Raw genomic sequence first — 25,826 nt, 5'->3', positions numbered from 1 at the left:
GCGTCGCGCTCTTTACGTTTGTTCTTCGACGCCGCGGTGCCCGTTGTGCATGTTCGCGGCACCTCTTCTTTGGACGTGTAGCACTTGCGCTTTCCCTGTGGCACACGAGGCGTCGGACCGTCGAGATCAATGAGGCGTCCGCGTTCGTGCCCTTGCCGTATGTGCTTCGACGCCGTGTTCGTTGCGCGTGCTCGCGGCGCCCATGTGGTTGCGCGTAACCCGCGTTCACGAAGTAAACCCTGACTGTAACTTCATTTGCTGGGGAATGCTCCGAATGCGAGGGCCGGAGCAAAGCCTGCTGAGCGAGTAATCTCGGAAGTCACGTGTCTCATCAGTCAACTACACAGAAAAAAACAAGAACATTTTTTTTAGGTTGTCTCAATGGTCGGAAAGATCGTTTTTATGTTTTCAGATGCAAGAAAGGTACATCGTGTCTCAGGACCAAAACTTATAATTTTCTTTTCGTATTGATACCTAAAGGCAAACGATTTAGACATTTGCCCTTATGTAAAGGAGAAAAGTGTCTAAAATTTGAGAGCTGGTTCTTCAACGCACTCTTGCTAATCGCCACTTCCTTTCTTGCCCGCTAAATTTAGCGCGCTACGTCAGTACCCAGAAGCGGGAGCCGTCCAAGGCCTTATAATTGCAAACAACGAAAGGGCCGATCTATAGTTATTCACAAAATAAATCAGTTGCTAAAAGCGCCTGTGCTGCTGTAATTTCTTTTTGTTTTCTCGGTGTTGTTTGCGTGGAACGATAAGTATAAAACCAGGTGCGGAGGGCACTGCATCTGTTTAAATATGTAAGCTAATATTTACTGCAATTTAAACGGGCGATAAAACAACAAATTTCACTTCTTGCAGTTGCGTAAAGTTGTCTAACACTTTGGTACCTCTATCAAAGCTTCGTGTTTCGGGGGAAACTGCAACTTTCGTTTCCAGCCATAGCTTATCGAAGCTTTCTCGCTCGTAGCAGAACAAAGAACTCAGTTGACAATAGGTTGCCTCGACCTACCGGGTTCATGTGGTAGGCAACTCGGCTGATGGAGCCAAAGTGCTGCGTCTCCCATGACTTTGTAGCGCCACCGAAGCTGCTCTCTAAGACGGGGCCTGTGATTGTGTCTCCCATTCGTACATCTGCAATATTTTAGGACAAAGGTCTCGGTGCACTGTATCATGGCTAGCATTAATATTATTTTTTTGCAGACGAGGTTGTCACATACCTGGGATAATATCCGGGCATTTTTCTTCGTCATGGAAAATGTCCGTGGTGTCGTCAGTGTCTTTTTGAAGTGGCATGTGACATCTACGAAGAAAGATCAGTTGCACTTAGCAGCTGCACTTCAGCCATCATGGGTAGACTACAACGATATCTGTATGCCCAAATTCAGGAGGTATATTAGTCGTGTGGAAAGTGCGATGCGCACGTGCAAAGCAGAAAAAATTGGCAGTGGCTTAGCTCGGCTATGTCGGGATATACATAGCGAAAACTAATGCATAGCATGGTTAGCCTTGGTTAATCTTAATTGCAAGTCCAGGTTAGTCTGGTTGTCTAGCTATGTTGCGGCGTTTAGCCAGTCGTTCGGCGCGTTGTTTGTCTGTTTGCTGGGCGATTCGTTTCCTCTTCATCTCGTTCCGATGTTGATTCGAGGCCTCCTCCTGCTTGTCAGAATCATCGCCGTCCATACTGCAGCCTCAACTGTGGTTGCGGCGCACGCGAGTTCTCCTTTTCGATCCTCCAACATGTTATCAGGCATGCGACGCAGCTAGCGAAGCGAGCGGAGGCGAGCGCAACGACGAGGAAAGCTGTGTGACGTCATACCAAACGGCGGCGGCGGCGGAAACACGCGGCGCTGCGCAGCGGCGGAACACCTTTGGCTCGGTTACGGTGGCTAGTAGCCACCCTAGCTCGATGCTACTAGTGGCGCATGCGCAGTAGTGACTAGGGAGCGAGAGAGAGAGAAATATCCGCGGCGAGGCGTGCGTTGTGACGTCATGTGCCTCCTAGGAGCACCGCCACGGCGAAATCGCAAGTTCGCGGCCAGTAAAGCTTTCGCTTTAAAAGTTCCAATGTTGCTAAGAGTAGTGACGACGCTCCGCAACCATGACATGTTATTTTCAACGTGGTATTACTGCGACAGCAGCTAAAGGGACACTAAAGATAAACACAAGATCAGTTTAGCCTGATAAGTCGCTCTTTGAAGGCTCTATTCATAGTAATTTTGTGATTATATATTGATTATTAGGAGAACAAAGTAAGGTCAAAGTACAATTTCTAAAAATTTCCACTACGTATGACTTCATGAACTTCAACGTACTTTTTCGTATTTGGGCCTTGTTGGCCCCGTAAGAGTTCGCGAAGCTTGCAAAGTTCAATATTTATAACCTTTACAACACAATCTAGTCCAAGTTTATTTATAGACAATTAAGTAGGCCCTGGCAGACGTCGTCAAAATGTATGACATCATGGCGAACCGGAACTTCAAGGCGGCGTCGGCACCATTCTGGATTCCTAAGCCTCTTCTAGTGGTACCAATGGCTTCTGGTATTGCAGAATGGGCAACAAACTAATGCAGGTGAAACTAATTTTCCCTTTGGTGTCCCTGGAGAACCTCGAAAGTGGTTTTACTGTATCCGCCATTTCCGTTACGCCGATGACGATGGCGTCATCGCCAGGTTTCTAGTGAAGCCGCCTTCGCAACCCCAGCTTCGCACTCGCCAGCGGGCTCCAAAAAACAATACTTTGCCCTCTACTGGGGTTCTCCACGCGGCAGTATGCAGCTGGGTGCAGGACCAATAAGCCACTGTGCTATAGTGATGTTTCGTAATGCCCGCGCGGCATTCTGCGCCCCGAGAACACTCTGAGAATGGCGGAGTGTGCGAGTGCATTTCGGAGGCCACACAATTACTGCAGCGAACGAGAACAGCCCCTGTGAGCATCGCCAAAAGGTTGTTCTTGAGAACATGGCGGTGTGCGCTGTGACAGCCTGCTCTCGCATTAATTTAATGCAAAGCAGCGCGAATCGCCTACGTCTGATAATACCACTATTGTCCCTTGCCGAGCAGTAAACGTATCACGTAACATTCAATAAACTTACTTGTCATCCTTCTTCAGTCGTTTTTGCGCTGAAAAGAAGGGAAGAAAATGTGAAGCTAAGAGTTGACAAATAATATTACGAGGGTGAATCAGAAAGTATTTGCCCCTACTGTTTATTAGCCAAAGTAAGGTACATACAGCCAATTACAATTACACGTACGTAGTTTTCTACGTACGTTATACGATTTTCCTACATAGTCCCCACACCGGTTCCGACGTTTGTCCCGTCGCAGCACTAGTTTCGAGGTGCCCCTGTCGTCAGCAAGCGAGGCACGCGGCCTTCCCGAACGCTCATTGTAATGCAAGTCTTCACAGCCTTTTGCGAACACACAACACCACAACCTCACATTTCTCAAAGCGAGACACCTTTCCCCATACGTGGACTGCATTTCCCTGTAGATTTCGATGGGCGTTCGTCCCTTGGTCCATAGAAAACGAATAACACTTCGTTGCTCGTACGCCATGGACGTGTGAAGCACTACCGCCATCTTAAACAACTGACAGCATAGCCGTGTCGCGGAGCTACCGGCAGTTATAAAGCCGGGCCGGTCCAAGAAAGATCCACCACTGAGCACGGATATGTTAAATTCGCATTTACAGCCGTAATTTAGCTTAAAAAAAATAAGGGCAAGGACTTTCCGATTCGCTCTCGTATTACAATAAAAAAGGAAATCTCAGATGTACATGCTAAGATAATATAGCCTAATAAATGTGGTCAATGACATGAACATGTCTCATATTTCACTACGTTTTCTGCGTCAGAAAGTCGGGCCATTGAAACGATGTATTTGCCGACCAGTAATGCACGAGAGTACCTATCTGCATAGTTTTACCCTCAGTCATATTCATGTTTTGTGACGTATATATGTATCAGCAGGAGCTTGATGTGGGCGAGTTGGTGTAACATACTTGAAGACCAAAACAGTGCTACAAAGACGCGGACTAAAAGAAGAAAAACGAGATAAACTAGAAAGGGAGATATTAGAAGCGTTTTACATTGCTCGTGCCGAGGACACGTGCATTAGCTGCGCATCAGTGGAACTTGCCTAAAAAGAGATTGCATTTCTGATGCGATAGAGAGGTCTTGACGTCACGGTGGTACTATTAGTTTCTTTTTTTTTTCATCTATATAAACCCCGCTTCTTTAAATAAAATTTAGTTGGAAGTTAGCGCCTATCCGTCATACACGTTGTTCTATTAGTCACCGTCTTTCTAGCTCTGTGATTTCTTCAGTATATATGTATCATTTGTAATAAAGAAGTGAGCGTGACGTTTCGTTTTCTGGAAGTGCTAGTGCTATCTTGCGGCATATATGTGTGTAATGTTGCCTGTCATATCTTCCTTTTTTTGTGGTTCTGCTGACGAATAAGATGGCTTACTGTGCTGAGCGCTGTGCAATTTGGTCGTTAGGGGAGCTGGGGTTGGTGCATTGTCAGGCATTCAGTTGCCTTTGTGGCAAAGTCCTCCCATATAAAACCAATGCATACATTGTACACATATTGTCTGCATGAGTAAACAGAGCAAATAACCAAGTTAGCAAATTGTAGACGTGTGGTAGGAAATACTTGACTTTGTGCTTCAATAAAATTATGCCTCGAAGGCTATTGTAGAACTCTCAAGGCGACACACGCTGTTCGAACACTTGCTCACTAAGAGCGTCAGCTCCTAGCAAGGCGTTCTTACTAAGTTCGCTTTCTGTAGTGAAGTACAAGCCATCCTTGGAACACGCAGAGCTTGTTTCGTGCGCATTATTCAGAACTCTCATGTGCTAATAATATTTGTTGAATGGTTTCATGCGGGAGGTGGATTTTCGATTACATGTCTCACTGCGGGCAGTACTCTGGAGTTTTTTTTTTTTACAGGCGTTCAATTTGTCCAGCATGATACGCACCACCCTAGTGGCATTCGTACCGGCTTTCATACGATCACGCCAGTGAGAAATCATGACCGTCATTGGTCATGACGTGCTTGCTTTGAGCATAGGGCACCGTTTACGCATATATACTGGCAGGCTAACAGAAATCACACACTGTACATTGAGGCAGAAAAACAAAAGAAGAAATATTCTACAGGAGCATATAGACGCTCTTGGCTGGTGTGTTGACCTGCGGCGGTATTTTTTGCAAGTGTCTCTTCTGCCGGGGTGCGCTCGTGCTTGTCGTGAAACCTCCCGCATCGTATGCGAGATTATATGATGTTTGCAATATTAGGGCCTAAATAGATATGCAGACGACTTCAAACAAGATAAGCATATAAAGCGAGCGTTTGTGAAGAGTGCGATGCTTGAATTGAATAAGAACGGAACATTCTTGCGCTACACATTGTAACCCAATTTACACCGATAAGAATTTTTTCTGTCTATAACTCACGCCCTTCCACCTTTACAAGTGTATGGGTGTGAGCTATAGATCAATTTGCATCCAATATGCAGCAGGTGTAAATCGCTTTATAGTGCAGGTGTTTTGCGTTCACACGTACTTTAGAAGAGGCATTGTCAACTCTTAAACATTAGATATGCAAAGCCATGCCTGTCACGTACGATATGCCATGTATGAAGTAGGTTAAGAATCAACGAAAGCCTTATAGCAATCCCAAGGTAGACATTCAAGCGCGTCGAGTTAGTAGTTGCAGACAATGACTCCTCCGAAGCAACTTATTTTTCTTCCACGTGCGACAAAGTAAGCATATAATTGCTGAGGTCAAGTCAGAAGAAATGCTCAGTGCGAACTAAGCTTTCCAAAAGGATAGAAAGTTGGGCGAGTTGGTACGGTAACATATTCTTGGTTTGTAGCGCGAAGTGGCACACACGCAGACTTGAATACGCTCGTGCGGACTTCTAGTCTGTGTGTGTCACTTCGCGCTACAAACCAAGAATATGAACTAACCTTTCTTGCCGTCAGGGTGGTCCCTGAACTTCATGACGATGACTATGGCGATGGCGATGACTGCAAGGCCCCCGATGACCGCTATGAGTGCCGCAAGGAGAGGGCTAAAGTTGAGCTGCCACACACCCTCTGCACAAGACAAGCGATATAACATGTGCTTAGCATCGGTAGCAATACATGGACAAATAAACGTCTCACGACGTTTCAGTGAAAGAGAAAGTAATAGCCAATCTCCACACCAGATCCAGCTTCAAATGGCACAGCTTTGGGAAAAAAAATCATTGCTTCATAGGACGTCTTCAAAAATAGTTCCTCGTTGCCACGTTTCCTGTAATTCGAGTGGCGCATTTTGGATGCGCCAGCATCGTCTCTCTCGAGTGACACCGAAGGGAACAGACGTGCCGAGTGGAGGAGCCTTCTCAGCGCAGCAGGAGCAGCGTGCCCAAACGATAAGTTTTATTAAACTTGATATTTCGCTCGCTTGTTTCTAGGAGTGTTAGGTTAACTCAGCATTCTTTAAAAATTATTTTTAGTGCTTTTCAGTTTCTAAGGCTTTTTGCTGAGCTATAGTAGGTAACGAATAATGTTTTTCCAACAAATAGGGCTACATTGTACTGCGCCTTGTTAGTACAAAATGATGGTTGGTACCAGGTGGAACCCACGCGTACGTTGTTGTGAGTGAAAGCGCTCTTACGCGTACGCGGTTTGAGTCAGTTCGCCAAGCGAACTGGGTAGCTTTTATCTGTAGGGTGTGTGTGCTAGGGAGGATAGCGGCTAGACTGGCTGGAGCAGAAGGATAAGCTAGCTAAGCGGGTCGGAAAGCTCGACAAGGAAGTCAAGAGAGAATAGAAGCAGGGGAAGGAGGTAGAAAAGACGCTAGCCAACGTAGAAATGAAGCTGCGGGGCGCCATTCCGCAAAGCAATGGGGAACACTTCGATGCGAGCACGGCGAACGGGGCTGGCAACAAAGAGAGAGCAAGTAAGGAAGCAGAAACCACCACGCCGGACAGCAGTGGCGGAAATGTCAGTGACAGTCACGAAGGGGCTACCACTGACGTGCCGGCTGCGGAAAGCGATGGGTGAGGGGGGGGGGGGGGGATCGAGGGCATCGAGGCACCAGGTGCAGCTGTCGTCGACGAGTTGTTTTACAGCGAAGCTGTTTACCTGACGGACCTGTATGGATGAGCCGTATGCGTGGCCTTGTTATCTAGGCTGGCTAACGTCCGTAAAGCGAACAAAAAAGATGGCGGCGCTGCGTGGTCTCGTAGGGGCAACTATGCTAGCCTAGGTTCCGTTGTTGAAGTCTCTGTAGGCGCCGTATATTGCGGGCGCCTCCGCGCTTTGGCTTGCCAACAGATGGCTGGAGTGCCGCGGGTATCTCTACGCGGGTGGCGAAGGCACATAGGCCCTCCGACTCGGCAACTTACGTAAGCAACAAGTGTTTTCACCGATGCATTTTCAATGTTTGTATAGGCTCGCGTTTAGCAGATTGATTGAAAAACATAACTGAGCTGTAAAAATGCTGCTGCGCGTCCCTGCAGTGCGCTGTTGGAGTCCTTAGACCAGGGCCCCAGCAGCCCTGGCCGTCCGCTGCGCTCTACGAGTCAGCTGTTGCTAATTAGTACTAACTTGACTATACTGTTGGCCAAACTGGTGCATAGCTTTAACGAAAGATTTGTGGCGCATAGTCAGTGACAGGAAATACAAGAGGGACAGGATAGGACGCCAGTAAGTGACAAGAAAGCGTAAAGCATAAGCATTTCATAACATATGGCAAATCAACTCTTAAAACGGCACAAGTAGCCACATCACCAACGCCGCAGTTTTTTCTTATTCAGACAATTCTTACTCAGGTGTCCTATCCTGTCCATCTTGTGCTTCCTGTCACTTACTTTGAGCCAGGGAAAACACAGGGAATGCGGAAGATGGAAATTCAAGACAATGAGCAAAACGTGAACAAGGTGAATGCAAGAGCCAACGTTTCGACAAGTGGACTTGGCTTCTTCAAGGCGACGTACGCTTTCCTCGCCTCAGTATATGTACGTGGGGTTCTTCTAAAGGGGAGAGGTGTGAGGTGGGAGGGTGCGGAAACGAGGGAAGGTGTGTTAGCGTATAGAATTTAGAGTAAAGGAACGCTGTGCACAAGGCCAAAGCCAGAAATATGTCGTTATAGCACTAATTAATGATGCATGATTAATTATTAACTAAATAATGACTGAGTACTAATAATTGCAACTAAGCAGCAGTTGTAACGGTCAGCAGGCCAAGCGGCTAGTCCGATAATTGTTTTGATTAACTAACTAATTAATAATAATTCATAAGCCCGAACAAATAAAGGGAAAATCAGACATCCACCCGTTCGTAGCAATTGCTACAAAGGGGTTTCCTTTGTAGCAATTGCTACGAACGGGTGGATGTCTGATTTTCCCTTTATTCATTGCTTCTCTTCACCTTGCGGGTTTCCGCAGAACTACTACGTCAATCATAAGTCCGAATAGTTGCTACTAATTAGCAGTTGTATACAGTCAGCAGGCCAATCGGCGCACTTCTTTTAATATAGCAGAAATACATCCGAGGCACCTTCTCTACATATATACAGACTCTCAGCACTTAATTTTAGCATTAAGAAATGAAGCTAGCACTATTTTCTTCCATGAGAGCACTACATCACAAGTGCAATGTTCAAACCTACGTGAGCTTTGCACGCTTGCGGGCAGAGATTAATTGTACATTCAAGGCCCGTTCTCGCTGCAGCAAGCGCGCATAAAAATACATTCGCTTCACCAAATAAAATTTGATGATACGGGCAGTAAAAGTGAGAGAGAGCAAATGACAAATGAAAGGTAGGGAGGTTAACTAGGACTGAGCTCGGTTGGCTACCCTACACTGGGGAAAGGGAAAAGGGGAAGAAAATATTAAAAGAAAAAGAGAAAGTCTACTGGGGATATCATTCGGTCACTCAGTCGGGATCACAGACGGTGACTCAATCCCGGTAGCTTTCAAAAATCGCAGCAACGCTCTTGTGGCTTTCCGTAGCTGCGATATGTGAGGCCATGGTGTCACGATCTTGTTGAAGGTGAACTGTGTTCTATCTAGCTGATTGAGAGCTGTGCAGAGGTCATGTCTTTCGTTTTCAAAAGATGGGCAGTAGCACAGTAGATGTTCTATAGTTTCCTCGACACGGCAGGCATTGCAGTCGGCGCTATCAGCCATTCCAATGAAAAACGTATATGCATTGGTGAATGCGACGCCCAAGCGTAAGCGGCACAGCATTGTTTCCTCATTTCACGGAAGCTCTGGTAACAGCCGCAGTTGCATAGAGGGGTCGAGGGAATGCAATCGATCTTGGGTGAATTCAGGTGTGTGCCACTTCTCTAATGTCATACGGTGCGCTAGCTTGCTTAAGTGTTGGGCTGCGTCTGTCCGCGATAAAGGTACAGAAACAAGGGTTGCTCCTTCGTGTGCTTTCCTAGCAACTTCGTCAGCGAGGTCGTTGCCGGAGATACCGCAATGTCCAGGCAGCCACTGAAACACGACGTCGTGTCCTTTCGCTATCATACGATGGTGCATTTCTCGTATCTCCGACACTAGTTGTTCACACGACCCGCGACGAAGAGATGACAGAAGACATTTACTAGATAGATAGAGAGAAAGGCAAAGGAAAGACAGGGAGGTTAACCAGAGATTATCTCCGGTTGGCTGCCCTGTACTGGGGGAGGGGAAAGGGGATGCAATAGGTGAGAAAGAAAGAAGGATAAAAAAAGGAAAAAAAAACCTAAGCACACACACGCACGTACACACGAACAACGAACACGACACTAGTTGTTCACAGGACAGGGGAAAGGGGATGCAATAGGTGAGAAAGAAAGAAGGATAAAAAAAAAGGAAAAAAAAAACCTAAGCACACACACGCACGTACACAAGAACAACGAACACGACACTAGTTGTTCACAGGACCTGCGACGAAGAGATGACAGAAGACATTGTAAGGACGCCTTCGAATCGCAGAATATTGTTCACCGATTAGCGGGTTGGTTCTTAATATAATCAACGGCACCTCAGAGGGCAACAAGCTCCGACTCGGTCGATGTTGTCAAGTGAGAATTCTTGTATCGGATGCCAATTGATCGTGATTAACCACTACGCCGGTGGAGCTGGTCTGAGTGGAAAAGCCATCCGTATATATGTGGACTCGGTCAAAGTAGACAGTGTTCAAACAATCCCGAGCTGCTTGCTTCAGGGCCAAGGTCATCTTTCCCTGGAACCGTAAGGCGCACTTGAGGTTGTTTTAAACACCACAAAGCTGAGGTTGAACGTGCTGAGTGTGTGAAGCCCGATGGTGGACAGGCACGATGGATGCTGACCTCGTTGGAGAAGGACGCCAGTCGTCGTGGTTCTCGCAGGCAGGCAAGAGAGCTCGATTGCATGCGTGAAACATGACGAACATGGGCCCTAAGCGTGTCGGTGCTAATGTAAGTAGTGATCGGATGGTCTTGAGCCATTATAAGAGTTCCTGCTGCTAAGGCGCTCCGCGGAAGGCCTAGGCAAACACGTAGTGCCTGTGCTTGCACGCTCTGAAGTTCTCGAAGACTTCAATTGCATGTTTTACCAAGCACGGGAGAACTATACCGTAGCAATCCGATAAAAAGTGCTCGATATAACTGTAGCATGGAGCCCAGTGACGATCCCCATGTTTTCCTGGCGATGAACTTGAAGACATGAACAATAGATGTGAGCTTCTTCTTCAAGTGGGCAACCTGAGGGCCCCAAGTGAGGTCCCGGTCAACAATGACACCCAGAAACCAATGATTTCTCTTGTAGGGGATAGGCTGGCCATTGATGCATACTGGATAACGAGACGGGCACTAAACTCCTCAAAACGCGCACGGTATCCAACACGCACAAGAGTGTCGCAAAGAGCACCGAGACGGTAGCATAACATGCATGTATACACACCGCCAAACCACGTAAACAGCCGCACACAGTGCTTCGCCGCGATATGGTGTACTGGAATAAGGCAGTGTGCCGTCCGGCGGCGAAAACGTAACTCTTTTTGCGATGACGGCCGGGGGTGCTGGAGCACGCCGGTCTACTGCAGCGTCATCTGTCACTACAATATGGAGTCATTGCTGGCAAGAGGAAAAATAATGGTGCAACACAGGGCCTCCGGGATCGGCAGTTATGGTTGTCGCGGATACCATGCATGTACGTGCGGAGCTCGCCGATTGCTTGCGTGGTTTTTCCTGCCGCGTTCGCACGTTCTTTATGTGCACGGCGATCGCTGGGTTTCTAAATGTCTTTTTCTGTGAGTGCGTGTGTGTACATTGAGGTTCCTGCATAACGATCATAACTCCGGACTGCTTCAGATCGGACACACTGAGAACATTGGCTGTATTCTTGCCCTTCGGCGCCGTTTTGCAGAGCGATATATCGGAACGATGGCGGCTGCATTCGTCGCAGAGCAGTACATTTTAGAGCGCAGCTCTTTGGCGTCCGTTCCTGGGTTTCGCGTCGTCGTCGGCGTTGTCGTCGGCCTCGTAACCAGCTCCGCCCCCCTTTCATCCCCCCAGCGCTAGCAGCGACCGACTGATACCGCTGGATGCCGCTGACGCCGCTAGAGAGTCAAGATAACGTGACTGCATAGAACACCGTCGCCGCCATGCAGAAAGAGGAGGAAAGGGTCCCCCGCCCCCTGTTCTTGTGTGGCGGATAGGGTGCTCTTCAGTTGCCGACGCGCCGGTTATTTCACGTAGGCCCCGGCACGTCGACGAATACGTGACCACCTTCCCACGGCTAGACCTGGTTCTTAGCGCTGCGGAAGCGAGGGTATCATATTGTTTGTGTCGGCATCGGCGGCGTTGTCCCTGAAACCAACTCCGCAGCTGGGGTTGACTCACTATCGGCGTCAGCGGCATCAGTCAGTCGCTGCTATCTCTTCCCTCCTCCCTTTATCGTGTTGTCCGCTTGCTGCGCGCGCTTCTGCCCCCATCGTTTGCCGCTGGGTGTACACGCCGCCCCCCTCCCCCCTCTTCCTGCGAGTCTCCGGTTGTCAAAGCGCCGGCTCGAACTTAATTCCTTTCTTCGCTCCTCCTCCAATGCAACCCCTGTGCGGTGGCAATCAGAGAGCCAGATCGGTGGCGGCGGATCTGTATATGTGCACCGCCCGAGCCGAAATTGCCGCTGCCGTTCGCCCTGTGCGGTGGCAATCAGAGAGCCAGATCGGTGGCGGCGGATCTGTATATGTGCACCGCCCGAGCCGAAATTGCCGCTGCCGTTCGCCACTGCGAAATTATCTGCCAGTTCTTTCTGAGCCATGAGCGAGACGACCGATGGAAGTCCTCCGTCTGCTGCTGCTGCTGCTGCTAAACGAGCTGCCAGAGCAGAGGTCCAGCGCCGTCGCCGTCAGAATCCAGAGGTGCGTGCCGCCGAAGCAGAAGCTTACCGTCGCCGCCGTCGAGATGATCCAGGAGTACTCACGAAAGACGTCGTGCACTTCCTGCAACTCGCATTAACCGTCCATCGATCCACACCGATGTTAGTAGTGGGGGACTTTAATGTTGACATAAAGACAAACAGCAATTTCCTAACACTTATGCGGGAGAACATCCCGTTCCTCTCGCTCGTAACGCGTCCCACGGCTGTGACAACCTCGCGAGGCACTTGTATAGATCTCGTCTTTGAGAATCAAGCATTGGTGTACCAAGTCGAACATATATCAGTCTATTTCTCCGACCACAAAGCTTCCTTCATGACTCTCAAGAACTGTACGTGGAGTCTTTGTTAAAGGAATACGTGTGAAAAATAAAAAAAAAAAAAATTCTGTGATAGCGCATACATGTGTTGCTCGATTTCTTTGCCTCAATCTATCGAAAAGGTGAAGCAGCTTATTTGCTGCGCTCAAATTTCGCATTAGGAAGTAACGTAATCGTCGGTAATTTTTTTCTTCAGGGAAACCTAGCGACCGCTTCTATGGCTGATGCAACATGAAGGCAACGCTCCAGGCATAATGCAGGTGCAGTTTGCGGGCTTTTCATCCTCGTGTGTTTCGAAATACTGAAAATATATGCGTGCTTAGCGAATTGAGCGAGCAGACGAGCGCTTGTTTGTCTTCTGCAAATGAAACGTTGAGCAGACCACCAGGAACACTGCATGATCTATGGTTGGAACCGTGCAAGTTAGACGGCGTTATTGATGTATCCTAACCGTTTGTATTATTTATTTTTTGCAAATTGTAACAACTTCCATTGTGTTTTGAGAGCGTTCTAGTTTATAAATGCAGAAAGTTTTGCACAACATGTTTAAATGTCGCGCGCTTGGCACGCCGGGCGGTCGCAGCGCCTCTCTGGTTGCGTCATCGCAGAAGCGTCCCCGGTTAATTCTCCCATTGTTTTTCTGTAAGGACGACCCTGCCCCCATTCCAGTAAACCGCAGACGCGCCGTGCTGACCGAGCAAATGTAAAGCTCCTTCAATAGCGACAGCAGCGCCACGAGACGCGAGAATCGGTGGCGGGTGCACGCATTCACATAAGTTTGAAAACTGAACCTAATCTAGCAACGTTGCGTAGCAGGGTATCGGCTGGCTAACGTCTGTAAAGTGAACAAAAAAATTGTGCAGATCCCACGCACCCTGGGAACCGCTGTAAGCGAAGCTTTCCATGCCGGGTGCTTTGTTTGACGACATTTAGCGGTGGTGTTGACGGCTAAAGCTTAATTTCTTCAATGTTTAGGCTAACACGAGAGTGGTGAGTTGATGTTAAAACGTTACCTTGCGTGCACCACTGCTGTTTGTCTGTGTAGTACACAGAAGACATAGGGAGAGGTATTTGCTTGAGGCGTTGTTGTGCGCCATATTTCATATGCTCTGAGAGGGTTGAGCATAGTCATTGTCTCCCATGGGACATCGCATTGTTGCAGAAGTATTAAGAGGAAGCTTTAGCTCGGGCCCAACTCCGACGCGGCCTATTCAAATACATTTCTTGTTTACATTTTGCCATTTTTGTGAAACTGCTTAATTCTTTTTCCCACCCTGCTATAATCCCGATACCGGGATTGCAGTATCAATAAATAAATAAATAAATGTAAAAACGCAAAAACGTTTTTCTGAGATAACCCCTGGACCGATTTTAATGAAATTTGTTGCATTTGAGAGAGAAAGTTAAATCCTAGTGACTGTTGGAAGCGGAATTTTGATTTAGGGCTTGAATTTTGTTAAAGAGATTTTCAAAAATTCAGAAGTTTGAAAAAAATAGAAGCGCGAAGTTTACTAACTAATAGCTCTGCATCAAAAACAGATATCGCGATTCTGTAAACGGCATCCATTAGACCATTCAAAGCGGACAAATTTGATATGTCATTTTACATCTTACGTGAATTTCTTACGTTATTTATGAGGGTTTTGCAAAAGTTGTAATAACGCATTGACACATTTTTCGAGGTTCATGTATAACATATCAATTTTGTCCGCTTTAGATGTGCTATCAGATACAATTCACAGAATTTCGATATCATTTTTTCTTGCTGGGTTACGGAGTTGTAAACTTGATAGTTTCGTTTTCTGAAAATTTGAGATTTTTGCTAATTTTTTATTAAAAAATGACAACCTAAATCGAAAATTCGAAACCAACAGTCACTAGATTTTAAGTTTTTCTTTTAAATGCAGCAAACCCCGTCAAATTTTGTGCAGTGGTTGCCGAGAAAAACGAATTCTCCTTTTACATGTATTTAGATAGGAGCACCCGAGCTAAAGCTTCCTCTTAAGAGGAAGCTTCCTCTTAAGAGGAACCCGAGGCAAGTCCTAACCGCCCGGAGAGCCCCTTGCTTTCGTCGCCGGAAGCCTCCTCGTCACCTCCGCTCAACACCCCGGAGTCCACCGCACCAGACGAGGGCCCGTGCGCGACGGCGGTGGTTCCTCCCGGCGATCTTGAGGATCCCGCCGACGGCCCCTCTTCAAGCCACAGCCGGCCGAAAACGCCTACCCCTGTTGCTGAGGGAACAGGACAGCACTTAGGAACTCTCCGCTGCCGCCCGCGGCCGCTGAAGACTCCCAAGCCTGCCAGCCCGCAGCGGAAAAGCCGAAAAACGCCGCAAGAAGGCGACGCCGATTCCGACAGTTCGTCGACTTTGAGCCGCATTCCCCAACCGATGACGGCGGTGTCGCTCACGATACTACCGTCACGATCATCTACCGGCCCATCGAGCGCAGAGCCACGTTCCTGGCTCTCTCGCGAGACAGTGTCGCCGCTCAGCTTTCCGCCGTGCCGGGCATGAGGCGCGTTCGTGTCAACTTCCGTCGCAACGTTGTGGCTGTGGACGTGATACGCGGTGCCGACTCGGCGCCCCTTCTCGAGGTGTGTGCCATTGGTGACGTGGCGGTACGCTCGAAGGCACTGCACAGCAACTCCTGTGTGGGTGTCATTTATGGGGTCGACCCTTCTTTCGACGCCCGCACAGTGAGAGAAAACCTGGAAGCACCGGTCGCGGTGCTGTCATGCTCGCGGAGTGGCGCAATCGTCACCGTCACTTTCGTCGGGAGCGTCGTGCCTCCAAACGTGCGACTGTTCGAACAGCTGCGCGCTGTTCGTGCCCGTCTGCCCCGACCACTTCAGTGCGACCGCTGCGGCGTTTTCGGCCACGCCGGCGCCACCTGTTTCCGCGACGCCCGCTGCCTCCGCTGCGGTGAGACGCATCCTACAGGAGACTGCCCCGCGGAAAAGCCACGCTGCGTCAATTGCGGTGGTCGGCACCCTTCGACAGAGCCGAGCTGTCCCGAGTGGCAGCGCGAGAGGAAGGCGGCCGTCTTGTTGTCTTCGTCTGAGCGGCCCCTTTCGAGGGAAAAAGCGCTTGAGCTGGCCGGCGCCACATCGTACGAGCCGCATACAGCCGCTCCGTCGACATCTGCTCGCACCCCGCAGGGCCGATCTTACAGTGACGCCCTGCGTGGCCGCAACACTCAGACGGTCGCTCCTGAGCCGTTACGCGGCCCACAAACCGCACCGGCTGCACCAGCTGCACTCCGTGCCCTGCTGGTCCAGTGCCCAGCTATCGACAACAACGTGCGACAAATGTGCGACGCGGCTCTCGCCGCACAGGAAGCTCTCCTTCACTACGACTAGGCGCGTCACCGCGCCGCATAGCGAAGGCCGCCAGCTTGCCAACGTGCGCTGTTCGGGCCGCCGCCGCCGCGTCTCTTTCACCCTTTTTTCAATTCCCTCTCCCTCTTGTGCAGCGCGGTTGAGGTGTCGTCATCTGAGAGACAGTTACTGCGCTGCACTTTACCCCAATTTTTCCTTCCACCAACAAGAATCTCTCTCTCTCTCTCTCTCGTCTTTCAACGCTCGGCGGTAGTCCTGGCGTTTGCTTTCGCACTCGTGCGGTCTATTTAGTATGAAGCGCGTCTTCTACGTGATAAACGGTTCTGTGAGACGTACAAAAGTGGTTTAAGTCAGTATGGCAGGACTTCGTGCTGGCGTTGAGGCGGGCGGAGCACGCAGCGCGATGTGTGTGCGAGTGTTTCAGCCTACAATCAACCTCGGAGATCAATTGTGTATTTCTGAATGTTCCATTCGCTAATGCGACTTCATTGCAGTATTATCCTCTAGTTCTAAGCTGCAGTTTAGGAGCAATGAAACATACGCGACGATCGTAACAGCGTGGGTACCATTCTGCTACGATAGGAGCTGTGCTGTTATACTTTGACAAGCGTGCAAACTGTTAGCTGCAGATTACATTGCGTGACTACTTGGTTCGGTGGATGAGGTTTCCCCCACGAACAAAATAGTTTTGGTTAGTAATAACAGCATGCCTTACAGTGTGAATTAAGCTTTCCAGCAAAACGACCGTTTACGAACTGCGCGAGCCTCCTAACCAGTGGTAGGTGCTAGAAAACAGATATCTTTGTTCTATATAGCGCATGGTCCAAGCATACGGTATCAACGTTTATAGATCTATAAACGTTGTGCGGCGTGACTATGCGAGGTCGTATTGCTGCGTTAGCCTGCTTTCTCTTTCTTTTTGGAGAAAGAGGATAATACCTGATTTTTTTTTTTCGGTTGTGTTCGTTTCGTTCTCTGCGACGCACTCACACGTATTACCGAAATTCCGTCCTCAAAAATAGCCATCGCATTCTGATTATGCGATCCCTCTCATATATTATGCCTTTACAGGGCAAAAAGGCAGTGCCGAAGCACATAGCTAATGAATGTATCATGCTGGTTCACCAACCGCAGTGATCGTTATGTTGAGCAGCGCCATCGGCCTCATGAAGAAAGGCTAGCGTAGACATATAGTGATTTTAAGCCTACTAGACTTTATATGCGTTGGAACGATGCCAGTGTATGACAATTATTTGTTAGCGCCTGCCGCTTAGATGTTTCATATTTGCCTTAGGTTGGCCGTAGACGAACATGCGCTCTTATGTTTTCGTCCCGACACCAAGCGATCAGATAGTGACCAGATTTACCATTTCGTGGTGGTAATACAGAGACACCGGTTGCCTTCATTGAATTAAAACCGACATAAACAAAAATTGTTCACAATACATGCACACACCGCGGCTGATAATGCGCGTCACATGTTTGCGCCCCCAAGATATATTTCCGCGTACTGTAGTTACCTATGTACCGTGAGGATCCCATCACGAACTTATATGAACGGACATAGCATAAATTTCACAAAGTACGATCTGAAAGGTCTCGAAATCGTTTCGCAGCAAGCGACAGCAATACTTTCAAGCAGAGCCGCGCCGGATCGCACAAGCCAGAGAGGAGGAAAGGCTCGCCGCGTACCCTTTTCCTCTTCGCCCGATGAAAAGGTCTATATGAGAACTGCCTCTTCTCCTCCCTCTCCTCCTCCTCTCTACAGTTCTATCTGCGTCCCCTGTGGACTCGGACGTTAGTGGAAAGGGAAGCGCTGCAATTTCTGCAATGCTTCTGAGGGGAGTCAATAGACAGCTTTAGTTTAGCGTACCCAACTTATAGCGTACATGCGCTATACGCTATAGTGTAGCGCACGCTAAGCAGCGCACTTTTTTTTAGTTTTAGTTGGTCTGCGAAATCTTCGGATCTCAAAGGCCATAGGCCGTCGTTGCGGTTATCTCCCGACTGTAGCGATAGGTGGCGCTGACATCTCGAATGTTTCGTTAGTCTTCGATTCGTTCGAAACGATAAGCGATCTCGAAAACACCACAAGGTTATCCATAATATTTTGTCGTCGAAGCGGCCTGAGACTAAGCGAAAGCCGTTTACACAGTCATTTGCTACGAACGAAGTGCATTTTACAAAAGCAACGCCAAGTTGAATTCGAAGCGGGCAGCCGGGACCACCGCCATGTTTCACGCAAACTCCGCAAACCACGCAAGGACGCTAACGCTAAATCTGAGAAATAGCGTGCGTACGCTATACGCTATGGGTCGTTTAGCTGCGTTTGGTCTGCGCATGCGCAGTGACGACCCGCTATTTTATAGCGTACACAATGGTATAGCGTATGCTAAACTAAAGCCCTCTAATTACAGCTGTAAAGTGGCTAATGTCGCGACGGCCAGGCACCTCCAGAGGGCATTGTGCACATTCAATGCGGTGGTGTGAAAACGAGTTTCTCCCGTCGCCTTTTCTCTCTGACTCGCGCAACCCCCGACGCGATGTGCGCGACAGCAGCAGCCCACAGCAGCAGCAGCAGCATCAGCAGCAGCAGCAGCACTGGGAAAGTCAAAGAAAGAGGAAAAAAAAGCTGCGCTTTAAGAGGCGGTGGCGCGAGCGCCGAATAGGGGAGAAGGAACGATAGTAGGGCGGAGAAGAAAGAAAGGACGCGTGATCTCCCCGCGCACCGCACCTGCGGAGTGGAGGAGTGCACCCGCGCTGGCCACCGTTGCTGTCGGCTGTCTGCTGCCGTCTGCCCTCAATACAACGGCGGCGCAGTTCTGGTGGGAAAACACGGGGATGTGCACAGTGGTATCTCCCGCGGTTTGTAAGAACTGGATTGTGCATGGCAGAGCTAGATCACTGCAACATTTGCAACTCTAACAAAAATGCGGAAAATGGGAACATCACGCATTGTGCGCACGGACGAAGAACAAGCCGAGCACAAGGAGAGGCGTCGACAGCAGAGACGCGATTATCACCAACAACAACGCACCCGTGCGACAGCGGAGAATGCGGCCAGTGACTTTGCCTCCAAAGAATGTCAGCGAGAGCAGATGCGAGAGCCTAATCGTCGGCGTCGAGCGCAAGCTACCGATGAAGATCGCGCACTGGAGGGCGGGCTCGTCAGCGTCAAGTTAGGTCGTTCGAGTCTGCGTCCGAGCGGCAGAAGCTTGAATTGCCACCTCCCTCGAGTTTCATCGGGGCGAATTGCAAATTGAAGAGAATGTTTCTGGACGCAGAGTTTGGCCACAGTTCCTCGGAACAGCGTCGCTGGCTAAACCGCCACCATGGGCACGTTGCAAGTGCTAGGTGGCGCCCTGTCTTTCGGACCCCTAGCGCCATCTGGCGAGTATGCTCGAATGCGGTAGGATTACTCACGGCGTCAGCAGCTCGCGCTGCGTGTTTGGCGCCCTGTCAAACGGTAGTGATGGCGCGAAACAGCGTGCCGATATTTATTTTAGCCGGGTTTTGGGAATTGCAAGATCTTTATAGCTTTTTTCGTGAAAAGAATTTAGAGAAAGGAAGTCGTCTATTTCAAGCGGGGCACGTCTACGACGTGAGGGAAGTGTTGAACTCGCACTGATCGGAAGTGTCTGCTAGGTGTATTCCGCAAACGAAAATCAACGCACCAGCGAGATGCGTGAAGCTCAGCATAAGTTACTTCATTATCTACGGTTTGGACGCCTGAAATTATAGGTGACATTGATTCTTGAAGATCGGCGACAGCAGACAAATCCTAGCAGGGAGCTGCGATTGCCGTGCTGGCATCGCAGGGAAGTGCAAGCACGCCGCGGTAGTTTTCCTGTGCATACAGGACGGCAAATGCGAATCCAAAACATCTCATCCAAGAATGTGGGGCGTACGAACGACTCGTGTAAGACCTGCCCGAGGTATTCTAACGTTGCTCTTCCACCCCCCCCCCCCCCACCCCAAAATAAAGAGAAGGTGAGGAACTTGCCATTTGTGTTAGACTACGCTGGGAAAATATGTTCGCCCAAGTTACTGGAAGTTCGATACCAGTTGTTGCCATTTTTCAGTGCGTGCAAGGGAGGTTCCAATAAACCACGTCCTCAAATACTTTGGTGGTCTCAACTGCCCCTTAATCGATATGCTGGGCGCAGAAGAGTGTATGCCAGCTGAGCCAGCTGCAACCCCTCCTCGTAGCTCTCAGCAAGCCCTGGCGCTGTTTGAATGGGAGCTAGAGGATTGGGAAAGAGTTCCACAGCTTTACTGCGGTACAGTGTGGAAACAAACTACTTTGTTTGCTGCATATCCTGGTACGCGCTGCAGGTGTCCTGTTGCTGCCATCATTGCTGTAAAAGCAACGAATTCAGCGTTAACGCACTTGGCATAACGCCGGAACATAAAACAGCTTACTCTGGCGTCGGACAAGCGCGATCCAGTGTTGACGCCGTTCTACATCATGACGCCGTTCTACTTCATACGGTCGGCTCGGAAACGTGTAAAACTTTGTTCCTCATGAGTTGATGTAGTACGTGCTGTTGCAGCCCACTACGCAACAGATCGAGTTGTACTTCGGCATTGCTCAGAAAACGCAACAGCTACGCGCGAAACAGTGCACAGACGGACTTTCCGAACGCAAGCGCGCCGGTCGTATCCTGCCGGGTGCGCGCTTGCCGCCGCGAGGGGCGCGCTAGTAGGCGCGGGAACTACGTTCGCAACCTGCCTATATGAATAGTTCGGCTCGAAACGTTTTATTGCGAAAGCAATACTGCTCGCACTTTCGGCCCATCGGTGGTCGTGGCGCCTCCTTACAGAGCTGCACGTCAGGTGACCGTGTGACCTCACGCCAGACCGAGAGACGGGGCCCCAGCCAACACCACCTAGATAGCACAAGGCCTTTTCACTCCGATCCATGACGTCATGTTACCTAGCCCGGCTGCCATAGAATACAATCGGGATGATCCCGAGTAGGCAGCAGTGATTTTGACGTCACCGCTTTCGTGACCCCAGCCTTGTCAATGGGAATTTAGGGCCATGTTTGTGATGTCATGGATCGGAGTAAACAGGCCTTGAGCTATATAGGTGGCATTGCCCCAGCTCGCGGCATCGATGGTGGAGGCGAAGCCTTGCGCGCCGCTTCTGCGGCGCTACCGAGAGAGGGCGCCCGCTGGTGTGACGTCACGCCAGACCGAGAGACGGGGCCCCAGCTCGGGGCATCGATGGTGGAGGCGAAGCCTTGCGCGCCGCTGCTGCGGCGCTACCGAGAAAGGGCGCTCGCTGGTGTGACGTCACGCTAGGAGGATAAATGGGGCTACAGCTCGGCTCCTCGCAGTGGTCGGCGCGCTGCCTTGCGCTATGTCGGATGATGTATAGCCATAAGTTTAACAAAGGGCAACCATGTCCACACCATCAGCCGAACCAAGGCGCAGCCAAGGGTATTGCTTTCGCAATCTTCCAGGCTTAACCAAGCTAAGCCTTCAGCCAATTTTTTGTTGGCGATTCGAACGAGCGAAAAGCAGAACCGATGATAACAGAGAGGATAGGAGCAGTCGAACGAGTGCAGTTTAGCGCGCTTCCGGGAAAACCGATTAGGGATGTGATAGCGAAAGCCAAGGAACGCATGTGGTGCACAATAGAGGAGAGGCACATAGTGGCGATAATAGGCGGAGTGATTGACGTACTGCAAGGACGATGGGCAGGGATCGCGCAGAAAATAGCCAAAGGGGTCACCGACCTGCGGAATGTTTCCAAGGGAGTACAAATCGTAGTGTGCACTGTGCGAGAGGTTTAAAGGCATGGGTATGCAATTGAAATGGCAGTGCTTGCATTAAACAGTGAAATTTGGACGCTGCTAAGGCAATGAATTTTACGGTCATTGACATCAACCGAGGAGTACACCGAGCAGGCCACGAAGGTGTTTTTGTGTGTGACGGGATACATTTTAACGAAAGTGCAGCAACACCGGTTGGACGTCGATTTGCGGCGCGGCGTGTAGCTTTCTTAGGCGTTCCCCAGGCAATACGGAAGGAAGATTCGGTATTCAATGTAGCGACACGCCAGTAACAGGCATAATTATTTATTTTATTTTATAAATACTGCAATCACCATGCGGTAACTTTAGCAGTCTGGTAAAAGCTGAATTAATATAATGGTACTTACAGAACATGCACACGTTTATTAAAAACCATTATTGGAACAAATACAAAGCATACAGGTAGGGCACACACAAGGTTACGCCAAAGAAGTAAAACACTGTCAGTGCAAACATGATACAAACAAAATATAGTCACTGTAAACATGATAAGAAAGAAGTTAATCTTGGCGCAGAAACGACGTTATTTCTTTAGCTGATTCCAATCCAATATTGTGCGCGGGAAGAATGAATACTTGAAAGAGTTGCTACGTGGGGAAAATGGAGTTGTAGTGAAACTATGTCTTTGCCGAGTAGCGTATCCGGACGAGAAGGATATCATTTACGTTATATCAATCTTGTAACGCCCCTTTTGTAGCTGATATAAGAATTACAATCGCGAACAACGATTTCTTTGTGCCAAAGAAGAAAGCTTAGCCCGCTTTAAAAGCTCCGTAACTGAAGTTCTCGTGAATGTCTTATAAAAAAACGCAAGGCTCTTCTTTGTGCCTGTTCTACCGTGGCGATGTTAGGTTTTGAAAAAGGGTCCCACATAAGTGCAGCGTAATCTAAAATGGGTAGCACAGCGGATTTGTAAGCCAACAGGCGAACAGAAGGGGAGGAAAGCTTAAGTGCTCGCCTGAGGAAAAAGGATTTTACGGTTAGCATTTGTAGTGACATAATTAATATGGGTAATCTAACTGAGATTATTGAAATCCAGAGCCCCAAATATTTACATTGACTAACCTCATAGAGGAAAGTGTCATTAATACTGTAATAAAAGTGCAAAGGTTTCTTTTGATGTGTTATTCTCACGAAAACAGTTTTTTTCAGCGTTGATCACCATCTACCGTTCGCGACACCAAGAAGGAAGCTTCTGAAGTGCAGTGTTCAGCAACTGATCCGATTTGGTATTAATTTACAAAACACAATAGTCGGCAAAAAATTCGCAGTTCCGCTCGAAAGGCGAAGCACCGATTGCCATAGCAAATTAGTAGATTGCTGTATGAAGTAAGGATAGTAGTTTTATCTGCCATGTAAACTTGTAAACATTTGCTTACTAACTAAATTAACTATGATAGAATATGTAAGCGCGACTCAGCGAGGAGGTAGAAAGAAACACACACAAAGACAGCGCTGTCTTTCCATGTCTGCTTCTTTCTTCGTCCTTGTGTAGTCGCGCTTACCCATTATATCATGGGTTCAAACCAACTAACCCGTCAACGTGTTTTAACTAAATTAACCAGCACTGTGTCACGCGCGCACACATAAACATGAACACATCTGGCTCAATGACAGTGGAAACTGTCTGTGAAAACGCTGGAGCCAATGACAGACTCCAAAAATCTTTCTGCGCATGCGCCAAACCGGCGCGGCACGAGTCCCCCTTGCGGTGGTTGTCATAACTAGACTTGCTTGGAAAGCAACGCGGTGCAACGCGGCTACTCAGGACGGTGTTGCTACGGAAAAACTGGCGTCTGCCGCTTGTGTTTCTTTTTATTATGCCGATTAATTGTGTCGCCTTCGGGTGCACGAACTAGTACTATGGAAACGGAAGCTGAAGCTTCTTCCAATTTCCATCTGCAAATATGTATGCGAAGAGGGCTCTGTTGATATCTGCCGCGAGGCGTGCATACCCGGACGGCTCATTGTGGCAGCCAGCAGAGCATTCTCGAATTTAAAAATTAAATTATTGGGTTTTACGTGCCAAAATCACTTTCTGAGTATGAGGCACGTCGTAGTGGAGGACTCCGGAAATTTCGACCACCTGGGATTCTTTATCATCATCATCATCATCATCAGCATCATCAGCATCATCATCATCATCATCATCATCAGCCTAGTTACGCCCACTGCAGGGCAAAGGCCTCTCCCATACTTCTCCAACTACCCCGGTCATGTACTAATTGTGGCCATGTTGTCCCTGCAAACGTCTTAATGTCATCCGCCCACCTAACTTTCTGCCGCCCCCTACTACGCTTCCCTTCCCTTGGAATCCAGTCCGTAACCCTTAATGACCATCGGTTATCTTCCCTCCTCATTACATGTCCGGCCCATGCCCATTTCCTTTTTTTTGATTTCAACTAAGATGTCATTTACCCGCGTTTGTTCCCTCACCCAATCTGCTCTTTTCTTATCCCTTAACGTTACACCTATCATTCTTCTTTCCATACCTTGTTGCGTCGTCCTCGATTTCAGCAGAACCCTTTTCGTAAGCCTCCAGGTTTCTGCCCCGTAGGTGAGTACTGGTAAGACACAGCTGTTATACACTTTCCTCTTGAGGGATAGTGGCAACCTGCTGTTCATGATTTGAGAATGCCTGCCAAACGCACCCCAGCCCATTCTTATTCTCCTGGTTATTTCAGTCTCATGATCCGGATCCGTGGTCACTACCTGCCGTAAGTAGATGTATTCCCTTACCACTTCCAGTGCCTCGCTACCTATCGTAAACTGCTGTTCTCTTCCGAGACTGTTAAACATTACTTTAGTTTTCTGTAGATTAATTTTCAGACCCACCCTTCTGCTTTGCCTCTCCAGGTCAGTGAGCATGCATTGCAATTGGTCTCCTGAGTTACTAAGCAAGGCAATATCATCAGCAAATCGCAAGTTGCTAAGGTATTCTCCATCAACATTTATCCCCAATTCTTCCCACTCCAGATCTCTGAATACCTCCTGTAAACATGCTGTGAATAGCATTGGAGATATCGTATCTCCCTGTCTGACGCCTTTCTTTATTGGGATTTTGTTGCTTTCTTTGCGGAGGATTACGGTGGCTGTGGAACCGCTATAGATAGTTTCCAGTATCTTTACATATGACTCATCTACACCCCGATTCCGTAGTGCCTTCATGACTGCTGAGGTTTCGACTGAATCAAATGCTTTTTCGTAATCGATGAAGACTATATATAAGGGTTGGTTATATTCCGCACATTTCTCTATCACCTGATTGATAGTGTGAATATTGTCTATTGTTGAGTAGCCCTTACGGAATCCTGCCTGGTCCTTTGGTTGACAGAAGTCTAAGGTATTCCTGATTCTATTTGTAGGCAACGGACAGTAAGCTGATCGGTCTATAATTTTTGAAGTCCTTGGCGTCCCCTTTCTTATGGATTAGGATTATGTTAGCGTTCTTCCAAGATTCCGGTACGTTCGAGGTCATGAGGCATTGTGTATATAGGGCGGCCAACCTTTCTAGGACAGTGTTCCCACCATCCTTCAACAAATCTGCTGTTACCTGATCCTCCCCAGCTGCCTTCCCCCTTTGCATAGCTCCCAAGGCGTTCTTTACCTCTTCCGGCGTTACTTGTGGTATTTCAAGTTCCTCTAGACTATCCTCTCACCTTATCGTCGTGGGTGTTACTGGTACTGTATAAATCTCTATAAAACTCTTCCATATTAGTACCTCATCCATATTAGTAACGATATTGCCGGCTTTGTCTCTTAACGCACACATCTGATTCTTGCCTATTCCTAGTTTCTTCTTTACTGCTTTTAGGCTTCCTCCGTTCCTGAGAGCCTGTTCAATTCTATCCATGTTATAGTTCCTTATGTCCGCTGTCTTGCGCTTGTTGATTAATTTAGAAAGTTCTGCCAGTTCTATTCTAGGTGTAGGGT

At 48.6% G+C, this 25,826-nt stretch overlaps 1 protein-coding gene across 1 annotated transcript in view; it reads right to left on the bottom strand.

Moving 5' to 3' along the window:
• The window catches only part of LOC126532272 (neural cell adhesion molecule 2-like), a 258,774-nt gene that overhangs the window by 39,187 nt on the left and 193,761 nt on the right, over positions 1–25,826 (bottom strand). Inside the window, exons 8-11 of the mRNA XM_050179930.3 lie at positions 5,982–6,110; positions 3,098–3,125; positions 1,223–1,305; positions 1,015–1,136 (exon numbers count right to left, since the gene is read on the bottom strand). Of these exons, the coding sequence (XP_050035887.2) occupies positions 1,015–1,136; positions 1,223–1,305; positions 3,098–3,125; positions 5,982–6,110 (362 nt within the window). The remainder of the gene's footprint in view (positions 1–1,014; positions 1,137–1,222; positions 1,306–3,097; positions 3,126–5,981; positions 6,111–25,826) is intronic.

Source organism: Dermacentor andersoni, chromosome 5, assembly GCF_023375885.2.
Source record: "Dermacentor andersoni chromosome 5, qqDerAnde1_hic_scaffold, whole genome shotgun sequence".
Taxonomy (NCBI): domain Eukaryota; kingdom Metazoa; phylum Arthropoda; class Arachnida; order Ixodida; family Ixodidae; genus Dermacentor; species Dermacentor andersoni.
Note: the sequence above shows the minus strand (reverse complement) of the source record. Positions and strands in the feature narration are given on the sequence as shown.